The sequence below is a fragment of the Bacillus rossius genome, chromosome 6 (assembly GCF_032445375.1).
Source record: "Bacillus rossius redtenbacheri isolate Brsri chromosome 6, Brsri_v3, whole genome shotgun sequence".
NCBI classification, from domain to species: domain Eukaryota; kingdom Metazoa; phylum Arthropoda; class Insecta; order Phasmatodea; family Bacillidae; genus Bacillus; species Bacillus rossius.
The window spans coordinates 64,078,551-64,090,789 of NC_086334.1; the positions used below are offsets into that span (position 1 = coordinate 64,078,551).

The 12,239-nt window shown below is 37.0% G+C and overlaps 1 protein-coding gene across 3 annotated transcripts in view; it reads right to left on the reverse strand.

Moving 5' to 3' along the window:
- The window catches only part of LOC134533263 (WD repeat and FYVE domain-containing protein 3), a 264,565-nt gene that overhangs the window by 52,175 nt on the left and 200,151 nt on the right, over positions 1-12,239 (reverse strand). For all 3 annotated transcript variants that reach the window (XM_063370699.1, XM_063370702.1, XM_063370701.1), the window contains one exon: positions 2,123-2,357. In XM_063370699.1, the coding sequence (XP_063226769.1) occupies positions 2,123-2,357 (235 nt within the window). The remainder of the gene's footprint in view (positions 1-2,122; positions 2,358-12,239) is intronic.

Genomic DNA, 12,239 nt, shown 5'->3' on the forward strand with positions numbered 1-12,239 from the left:
ATTTTTTTTAAAAATTGAAAATTGTAAATTTTGGATCTGTTAGTAAAGTGTAGAAGGATACATAATACTAGTGCGCATGAATTAAATAGTGACTACCTGCTACAAAAAAATTTCCAGCATGAAGTCACTGGTATCATAATCAAATCTGTTCTTGAGAATGCCTTCAACTTTTAATTCTGTACAAATACAGTATTTCACAGCAGCAGGAAATTTATTATGTCTGATATCTGCCTAATGAAAGACAAACTTGCAATATTAAATAGCAAACAACTGTCATGCTGTAAACTGTTCAAACCAAGATGGTGATTTTCTGTTTCTATTTCTACTCCTAAGATGCATTCCTGGAATATGTTAAATGCAATACCAGCTGAAGTAACATCACACAGACTGTGAAGATGATACAACTAAAATCAAACACGAAATTGTATAATTATATATACAAAAACAATAAAAACAAACAACTATAATTTGTTTCTGAAAAAGTGTTCTAATTATATCTACAATGTTTAAAAAATTTATTTTAATATTTTTTTGCACTTGCCTTTCAACATAGGATTTATTCCCATTGTATCTTTTACATGATCTACACTGTGAGAAAGTCAAGAGTTTATAGCAAGGAGAACAGTTGCTAGCCAGATACATACTACAGTCAGCTCTCTATTCTACAAAAGTGTACCGGAAATGAAGATCCTTGCGAAGAACCAAATCTGTTAAGGGAACCCTAAAAATTTGTTTGAATAGATGAAAATACAGGCTGGAGCTGCCTGGGAGTAGCAGCGCCTGCATTCCTGTCTACCCACTCTGCCCACCAATCACAGTGCTGCACCGATCCCCACACTCACATGTTTAAACCTGCACATTTTCTTTATACGTGTGAGAAAAAATCACGGTAAACTCCAGCCACACAAACGCAATGTAACAAAATAAATAAAGCTAATAATTAACTTCCAACAAAATCAGATGCTGTTATTTGAACAAGATTTGCTTTCATTCTAGAATTTTTAGCATACTTAATAAAACTGCTGGACTAGGAGAGCGTCGATAAGACAATAAGACTGACTGCTCAAGTGCACAGTGATGAGATGGCATGGTCAGAGTCAGCGAGCGCAAAGCACTAGTGTTGCTAGGTCATATCGTAACTCGAGTTTGGTAACCAACACAGACGAACGGGAACAGTACAAATTATTCATATTTACTTGTGACTACAATTTATAAGTATCCACTAGCTGGATACATAAATGTAATTAGAGCATCATTATACTTTAGTTTTAAAAACCAGTTTGGCCAAAAAATGAGTAATCTGCACATGTGGACACTGGGGAATTCAGTCAGTTTACATGTTTGTGATTTCAACGCATCCCTGCGGAAAGGACCATTATGGTATCAGTGAGGATCAAATTCACATGAAGTGAGATAAACATACGGAAATGTGCACCATGTACTTTGAGGTTGTCTGGGTTCTCAGCTCTACAGTAAAAAAAATGCTGATATCTTTCCAGTGGTTGCTAGCTGCCAGGCGAGTGGCATCAGTTGAGCACGCAGCCTTGCTGTCGGAGGGAACCCCAGGAGCTATCTTCCCCTCACGTGTCACAGCAGCTCGTTCCGAATAAGACAATGCTACCAGCTCATATTGGTAACAGGGCAGAATACTTGTGCCAAAGTGCAGGCACACTCACCAGTAATCACATTTACGCATACAACTCAACACGCCTTAAAAAAATGCTGTTAAGTTCATGGTCAGATACTAGACTTTACCAAATAATTAACATCACTTATATACAGTAATGAGATATACCACCCAACAAGAAAGATAAAAATTAAATAGGTTTGCAAACACCTTAATAATTAAAACCCTAAAACAGGTTTCAGAATTTGTATTTATGTTACGTACTTTACAAAAAAATTTACCGTATTATTACAATAGATGCATGAGCAATATTTATTGCAGGAAACTTTTTTTTTTTGAGATAATCCTCAAGTGTGTCTGTTTTCATAATGTTTACATCACTCTCGGTAGTTCCGTAACATGACGTCAAACCCATAACAATTGGTGGTATTGCTTGTGCCAAACCAGTTTGGGAACCCGGGAGATGCGGGAGATGCGGGAGATGCGGGAAGTCACCTGTAAATGTCGACGTTGCCCTCGTAGAAGAGGTGGTGGAAGACGTTGACGGCGTCGACGGCGGCCGGGCCCTGCTGCTTGCAGCCGAAGATGAGGTCGATCCACTCGTGCAGGTGCTGGGACACGTAGTCGCACTCCAGCGCCGCGCGGTGCACGCGTATGAACTCCCGCGGGTCCCCCTTGGCCCAGGGCGGCAACACCACGTCCCCCAGCTGCACTCCGCTCTGCTTGCAGCCTGCAGGCACCCTTGCTGGTCAGTCACGACGAACCATCACTGTGTGATGTGCATTTTCACTGCCATACATTAGCATTAGCCACAAACAAACCACACAATAATCCCAGATAAAAAAAAATAACCATAATGCAAGAAACTTAATCACTCAAACTGAGTAATAAGGAGGAAAGCTACAAGTCATACAGCCATCCACAAACTGGCAAGACAAAACATATACGGAGTGTGTAAATTAAGTAATGAGACTGGCGACGTAGTATTTGATCTACCAACACTGATGATGCGAGACTTGTAAGGGTGGCAGGTGTGATACGATTTCAGTATGAGTCTAAACTTTCTCAACACATTTCATTGTCCATAGCGATTTTTTTTCGTAAAACAGTTTTTTTTAGTGCATTCTAAAAATGAGTGACATCAAATTTCAAGCAACTGTGTGCTATCAGGTTTTGCTTCAGACTTGGGAAACTTTTGCATAACTTCAGCAGGCCTACGAAGAGTGTTTTGTCAAGGGCCCAGGTTTTTCGTTAGTTTAAGAGTGCGCGATACATGTGGTTCCGAGCAGCAAAATCGACGTTCGCGGCAGAGCAGATTCTGTAAATGCCATGACATAAAATGGATTTTGGTATGAGTCTTATTTTATTAACTAATTATTCCTAAAAACGGCGAAGTTTAGTAGATGAATGCTAGTATAATTTGATTGGAAATGGGAAACAAAATAATAATATTTTACAACACATATGTGTGCATGAGTTAGAAACAGCAGGATGCATTTAGAAGCAATACCAGCTGAAAAATCTGTTCCGCCGTAACCTTTGTAATCGGTAGACGAAGAACGAATTTTACACATCGTAGTTCACGCGTCGACACACAAATGTCGGGCACTCCGCACGCAGAGGTTCATTGCAGTAACACATAACAGATGTCGCACATGTCGGAGGTCGTCACTACTTGTTTTGTAGTATCGCGATACCACGAAGCCACATTTTAAAATTGAAATAGGTGGGAAACGCTGCAATTAGTGGCAATAAGACGCGTTTTAAAAAGAACAGTGACAAAGGAAACCTGCTTCTTTCTGCAAGGCGGAAAAATAAAAGTTAGGTAACTTATTTTTAAATTGATGATATTAGTTTATTTTTGATTGCAAAATCTTTAAAATGATTGTATAACACTTTCCATGTATCTGAATATTTCAAATAACAGCAGCGCAGAGACTGTAGCATCCGAGACCGGCCGCAGCGTGGGAAGATAGCGCGGGAAAGGGCGGGCGGCGTGGCGCCGGGCTGGCGGGGCGGGCCAGTGCGCATTCCACGTTCACACTAGAGGTGTAAAAGTAACGAAAAAGCGTACCTTATGTATTCGTTACTATAACAATCAGTACTCGTTACTATCATATCGTTACTCGTTACTTCTGATACCGCATAACATGCAACAAATCAAGTCGTATTGCGTACACGTACAGTATGACGTCGCGTAAATAATAATAAATAGAATATATACAATTAACAATATTTGATAATTAACAGTTTTTGTTAACCAAGAAACAATTAAATCTCATTAGAGCGGCTTTATTATATTATCACTTTTAAGATAATAAAAAAAAACGTGAAAATTCGCGATAATAAAAAACAAAAACATACATATTTCTAATTTGTAAAAAATACTTTCTTACGTTGTTTCTGTTCCAATCTCAAACTTTGTCTACAAACACAATACCTTTAATAAACAGTAAAAAACTTGGACGACGAATTTCCAAATTATACTTTACTTAATAAACAAACATCGTTCTTTATAATGTAAATTCATCGAATATGCGCCAGCATGCGTGAAACATACGAAAAATGCGAGTAACGAAATGCAGCTGTGTGTAACGTTTCGTTCCTCGTATATAGACGGCGCACCCGTTACTCAGTAACGAATACATACGGTTTGCTACAGCTCTAGTTCACAAGCTACGGCCGGAGGTTTTTTTCATCCCTCGTTGCGGTAATAGTCATTAATATTTAATTATATGTTGTTTATAACGACAAAATACACACCAGTAATACCAAATATATTTATTTCGAAAAGTTCGAGAAATAAAATGGTGTGAACGGGGAGGGGGGGGGGGGGGGCGCAAATGGACCAGCCCTGATTTTACAAAGGCAGCGATTTTACGAATGCCATCCTTGGAACCGTGAGCCAAGGGCGCCCATACCCACGAGCAGGGTAGGGCTGTGGCCGCCTCCCCCAGCTTTCAGGAAGAGGAAAAAAATGTATGGGTTTTTGAGGATTTTTGGCAAATTGTAATTTTTGACACTTTTTGTCAATTTTTAAAGGTCTGCCCCCTCCCCTTACAAACTATTTTATAGTCTGGCCCCCCTTACAAACTGCCATATGGGCGCCCTTGCCGTGAGCATACATAAAATCGTGGTTCTAGTATTATTAAAATGTGGAAAATAACAAGTTCTAGTGTTGTCACAAAAAACGAACTTGAACCCAAATTTGTTGACACGAACTTGAACGAACTATTTTAAAGTTCGGTTCGAGTTCGAAATTTCGAACTTTCGTACAGCCTTATGCAATACTACTCTTCAAATGTCACACGTGAATGGAAACCTATCAAATAAGCGTATCATAGCAATTATATATCGCGTCTATTAAAAACATTAGTTTAAAGAATTTAAAACATTTATCCAGGACTCTTTTTGGTCATTACATATTTGGGATTGCTATAGCCCGTCCCACTCTTAGATTGCAGTACACGGCTTATGGCGCGCGCTGTTGCCAAATCTCTAACACATTACGAATTTCAGGAGATGTGTGTCTTTGTAATTCGAATCTAACAAGAAGAATTTTGAGAAATCATATCGTAATTTATAATATTTTGTACTATAACACATATAAATTTGTAATAATGCCACTTTTATGTAAATTTCAAATAAAAACTACCTATTGTAGACTAAAATTTCTTATAGTTTTCTTTTATGTTCTAAAAATTCCATATATATCACATATTCATGGGCCCGATATATGCCGTATTTTTGGACAAGTCATGTCCAAAATGATAAATAAAATACGGTAATAGAAATTCTCGGTCGAGTAAGTTATGTGAAAAATCCGTACAATTGGGTCGAAATGGGGAATATTTTTTGAAAAACTGAAAAATCGGAACCACTCCCATAATATGAATCCCATCAGTTTTAACGTATGATAACTCGGAGTACCTTATACCAAAAAATGTTTTCTAAATAAATTTTTGATACGACCAGCCATAACTGCATGGGTTCAAAAAAAATTTTCACCGGGAAAAAAAACGCAACTGCCTTAGTAGACACCTTATCAAATCTGTTTAAATTGTTTGTTAATATCATAATTATTTTCCAAAACTTTGTCTAAAACAATGTTTGATAAGATGCTTGGTGTTGAGAAGGATAGAAAAATAATTCAAAATTTTGTTCCATGATCGCTATTAAATTCCTTCGTATTTATTTAATACATTTTACATATTATGTTCAAGATTTTACCTTACCAAGCGTATTTAGGGTACCATGTCGCTGCATTTCCGTCCTTATGTTGTAAATGGTTCGTTTGGAACAGCCGGTTGCTTTGGAAGCTTCTTTAATTGCATTGCACACACTCATATTTTTTTGAAAAATACTAAAATACCTACTTTCAACACAATATTGCACTCCCTCCCGCGTAGCCTACCGATATAATTTCTTTTCGGTGTTCTATCTTCCATATTTTATATGTATGTAATAAAAATAAATGTAGAAAATAAAATCACTTATGTTAATATATAATTTGTCAAAATTATAACTGTAACGAGTTACCAGATACAACGTGTTGCTTCGTCGCGAGACGCGATACTAACTGGCAGGCTGGTTTTCAGAAATACGTGTTTAAGGAAATACATGGTTGACTAAGGAAGTCATGTATTTGAAATTGCTTGTAGGACAGAACTCCACTTATCTAAACACACGACCCTGTTTCCTCTTACGACGGCAGCTTGTGAGAGAAACCTCTATTGCAGCGCGCTCTTGTACTGATAAGACACATCTTTAACAGCTATTTCCACGGAAACTGTAGAAGCAATTGAGTTGGCGCTGCTCTTAAAAACTAATTCAATTCATTGTGAACATTTTTCACAATTTCGTCCCCCATCTATCTTTAATAGGAAAAAAAATTTCCGCTGGTCAACTTTTTGATGTGTCAGTTTGTAAGAAAATGCATTTCAATATATTAAAAAAATTATTTAAGTGCTGAAATCTGTACAGTTTTTGTCTTAACATTTGTTCGGTGGCGTCCTAAGGCATTAATTTATTAATAAAAAAAATCTGAATGAAATACACATGTAGGTTATTTTTTTGTGATGTTAAACATCTCGGAATACTTCAAAACAGTTCACAGTGAATAAAGTTATGATTTTTAATTTTTTCGGACACTTAAAACATTGTTAAGTATTCAAAATAATCATTGCCTAATGCGTATTTCAATGCTATACAATATGAAATAAAGCTTGGTCCAAAAATTAAAATTTTAATTTCGTTTGATATTTGGCAACAACGCCCGAAGAAACAAGGACAGCGCTAACAGCAATCGGCGTGTGTTAGAGAGAGAGAGAATGCGCCCATTTACTTCCACACTGCAATCTAAGAGTGGGATGCTCTATACATCTGGACACACATTAATGTTAATTGTTGCTGACATCACATAACACACTATAAACAAATACTAAACGTCCAAAATATATACGCCACAACTGCATTGCCAGTTCACTATCTAGCACTAGCTGCCGGCCGAGGTCGACGTGCGACCTGAAAGATAAGGTGTAGCGCTGTAAGCAAATACCGCGTCTACCATAAAAGGAAAGTGAATGGGTGTTATGGGTTTGACAGAGGGGAAAAAGGAAAGGGAGTAGGGCATCGTGTTGTGAGGTTGTACGGGCCAGCAGATTTTTTCCTCATAACTGTAGTTCCGGATAACTGGATGCCGGATTCACGGGGGAGGAGTACAGTTTAATAGAATATTATAATTACATCGTAAAATGTTATTAGTCCCGAAATGTTTGTATCAGTACGCAGTGTAACATAGTTACACTTATTTGTAAGTGAGGAGTATTTCAAACTTTTGGGCATGGTAAACGAATCTTACGAGATGCTATAGCTTCAATTATTTAATGTGTACTACTTTTGGTGTTGAAGCCTTTTTGTACCCTTGTTCTGTTTTGTGGGAGTACATTAAAATAATCGTAATTTTCACCGCGACTGATACTGGAGAACATTGTAAAAAATCTCACGTGTCTAAAAATTTCATAAATACGCATGAACAGATGAATAGAAAACAAATTGCAATGGCTACTAAGGTAATATTCCAGCTTTAACAATAAATCGTTAATTTGTGGTATCATATGTTGTTTTCTACTAAGACTATGCTTTATTTCAAAATAAATCTTGACGTACTTTATATAGTAAATTTTAAAAAAAAACTTATTGGTGGAAAATAACTTGAAAGTTTATGTATTTTATCGCTCAAAGACTTGTTGGAACCTACAGCTTCGAAGCAATTCAATACCCTGAATATCTTAATGAAATTTAAGAACCGTTACTAATACTTAGCTAACCAACATAGAGGATTTTGGGCTCTTTTGGCGAAAAACCGAGACTGCCTGAAATGACTCATGCAAACTGAGTCAATAAAGGTGCTTCACCTATACCATTACAGACATCCTGCACTACGCCAAGAGACCCTGACCCTTTGACCCCATAACACGTAACATTTTTGAAATATTGTATTTCCCCCAAATTTAATGTTACTGACAATATTTCATTTTCGTGACTTTTTATCAATACATACACGACTATGTGACCATGAACCAAATGAGCCAAAAATCCCCCTCCTTATTTACGCCCATGGACCTATCCTACTGTAAATTCATTTCATATCATTTTCTTAAAATATAGGTACTCCATAATCTTTTATATTTTCTGCACACATTACTTATTATTTTGTGGATGCGATTTGTAAAACTTCGATTCTTGCAAGGGCCGAACACGGAATGTCAACTTTCTAAAGTATTCTATATACATTTTTAAAGTTAGTACGTAATGTATTATATATATATGTGTAAACTTTCTACTGTATTCCATATAAATATATATATATGTAAACTTTTTAATGTATTCTATATACAACGTGTATCTAATACTGACAAATTCTGGCAGAATATTCCTGGCGAAAATACAAGACGAAAACCTGTGTACCATACTTTTCTCGTAAATGGATACGGAGTTTTGAACCCCCAAAAATAAAATTTTCTTATTCTTGAATAACTTGCACTGCGTCTGATGATTTTGTAGAACACAAATTTTTCACCACTAGATACGTAGGTTGTAATGAACATACTTCAATGAATATAACGGCATATATAACGGCATTTCTGTTTTAGCACATTTTATCACCTGAAAAGCTAATAATAAAGAAAAAAAACCGGGGCAGGCATTACAAAGCACGTTTGCAAGGTGTAAAGTTTCCTTTCTGAAAAAATCATATGCCACAGTTTACTTACTGATGATGTTAATTTCAAGATATGGAAAATTCCATTTTCGGGGGTTCGTAACTCGATTTATGAGTAAAATGGTTATTAGGCTTTCGTCTTGTATTCTTTCCAGAAACAGCCTGCCGAAGTTTTTACGTTTTTTTTAGATACACGTTGTGTATATATGTAAACTTTTTATATATATATATATATATATATATATATATATATATACACACACACACACACACACACACACACACACACACACACACACACACACACAGTACACTCCCTATTTAACGCGGTTGTCGGGGGACATTACTTTTACCCGCGTTGTTGCATAACCGCGATGTTTCGATGTGACCAAGGTCAAAAGGCATAAAACACCGCCTGTGTTCTAATAGGTCGGCAAGCACGCACAGTATAGAAGGCCCGCCTTTGTGCGGACTTTGCATCCGCAGTTTCCACTAAACACGGGTGAAAAAATAAAAATAATAAATTTTAAAGATAAATATTAAATGTTGAATTGTTTTTATTTTTCCGTGTGCCGCGCACAGTTTGTCGCACGGCCTACGAGCACACCAAACGCCGCCAAACACACGTGCGGCACACAAGCTGCTGCCAGTCTCGTGGTGTCAGCCACAGTATCTGCTTCGTCAGTGTCCGTAACAAGTAAGTGCAGTGTGTGCGGTTACACACGATTCTGTGGTCGAAGTATTCTAAAAAGAAAGGCCGTAGTGATACTTCAAACCGAATATGAATCGCAAAGTACCGAGTTTGATTGACAAAATAAAAATTCTATATTTACTTACAGATAGCTTGTCTTTTGCAGAAGTAGGCCGCAGATACAGGAAAAAACGATTCTAGCATTCGTACAATAAAAAATAAAGAATCGTCTATCGTGTCAAGTGGTTAAACTTTATTATCCATGCTTACAGTAAATTATAAATGGTCACGTGTGGGAAACAAAAATTGCGTCAATTTAATTTTAGCGCAATCAGTGACGCCGTATTAAAAACCGTGTTAAACTATGTCTTTACTTATTTCACCAAACGCTGTATCGAGTTGCTGAGTGTGTGTGGCTCGGATCGGCAAGTGTTATATTCCCCAGCCTCTGGTTAAAGGTCGGGAGACCGTTACACATAAACATTTCCGGGACTTGTTTACTACCTCACGGCAAAAGTGGTACAGTATGGTTCACGTAAGTATTGGACCACTGAGAATTCCTGGGCAAAGATTAAAAATACGCTAGCTGATTTACTTTACTATTTAATGTTAAAACATTATACCAAAGTAAAAATATGAACGTGTATAATACAATGAATTACCCAATAATATTACATCTGTAGGTTTAAGTTGTAACAAAACATTTATATACAGATGTCCAGTAAAGTACCAATTAAGATTCTGTAGTGGAATTTTAAACACCGGACTACCTGATTTTGCCTTGTACGCAGGAACGCTGCTCAGTCAAGTGACTCATGCTCTGCCTGTGTGCTGCGTGAACACATTCCCTCCCCCACTCCCCCTGGTGTTTCTGCCCGCTCTAATCTCTACCTCTCTCCATATTCTCGGCTCGCCTCTCCCTACCCAGCGCTTGCCGACAACCAAGCCTAACCAACATTAATCCCCAGCCGAGTCACGCTGGATAATGTCGCTGGACGGTGGGCTTTATCAGGTCCCCTGTCCGATGCTTCATTTGTGAGATAAAGCGACGTTAAGAACAAGTTTTTCAGAAATTATCACTGGGCTGGATTGGACCATAATTTGAAAACCCTACAAGATAGAGGAATAATGTACGGAGATATCTTGTTTAGAATTTCACTGCGGACATTTTCTACGCCTAGGCTTTTTTCTGCCCGATGCTTAGTTTGTTAGTTACAACGCAAAATTATCCTAATCTGCTGTCAACCATTTATTCCATTATTATTCATATCTGACTGGGGGACATGGTTTGACCCGCGATATACCCGATTCCGCGATCAATCGAGGCGCGATATACCGGGAGTTTACTGTGTATATATATATATATATATATATATAGTGCTCAGTAACCAAGAGTAAACTTACTTTGGTTACGTTAGTGAACCTATGACTAGCCTATGGAAAGAAAACGCTACATAACATGAACGAAAAAAAATCTTAAGTAAAACATAATTTTTCACTCAAATTAATTACATGTTTCAATATTAATTTTCGATGGGCTCTTTCGTGGGCATCTTTATTGGAAGGCCGCGGTGTAAGGGTTAATGGCTGTCGCTCATTAGCTGTTATAGTCTCTGTATCATATTTAGATATACGGTAGCTTCAATTACAGAACAGCCACTGAGCGACAGGCAGCAAGCCCTCCCACACCTTAGGCCGCGGTCTTCCACCATAGACGGCCATGGCTCTTAACGACACATATAAATTATTCTAATATTTGCCGCAATATAGATACACTACTTAAAAAATAACAAGACTCTCTGGAAAAGGATTGAAACCCAGGCCACCACGAATGCGAGTTTAGTAATTGTACCTTCAGAGGTAGTATATAGGTGGGTAGTTACCACGACCATGTTCTACGTTATATGAGAAGAGACATACGTTTCCATTCTGTAGCGAGAAGTTAGCTCAATTTCAACATACTTAACACAATGATAATATAGTGAACTGTCATTCAATTTCGAAAAAACAATATGGTAATATTTTGTATTCAGAAATAACTTCCATTGAGATAAAGTCCATTTTGTCCGAACTTTGATGTTCACTTTTTAAAAAGTTTCTGGCAGTCCAATAGTTTCCTGGTAAAATAAGATCTTTGCAATCCTGTTCACAGAGACCTTTCTCACAAGCTAAACATCAAAATTCGTACAATGAAATAGATTATAGTAGTTCTGTTTAAATTATGATTACCAGTATTGATTGCAATAATAATAATAATTTATGTGTAATATACTGTAATGCCAGTAACATTCACTTTTAAGTTCACTTAATTGGTTACGGAGCAAATATTATGTTGATCGATAAAAAAAGGTATACTTAATTATACACAACATACATTTATAAAAGTTAACTTAAAGTTAAAATTAAAGTATGGACATTTGGATTTACAGAAAATATAGAAACTATTATCTAGGTCCATTGCGGGAAATAAAAGACAAATTCTTGTTTGAATTTTCTTAAAATCAAAAACGTAGACTACACGGACTTCACTTTTTTTTTTTTTTTAAACTTCGAAATGTAATTTGGAGAAACAATTAACAAATTTTCATTTAGAAAATAGTAAACTAGCAAACTGATTAGGATAATATTTCCTGGAGTAATTCAGCTTTAGTTGCTTGAGCCAGTACCTAGTAATTTGGGTGCCGGGACGCCGGCCAGAC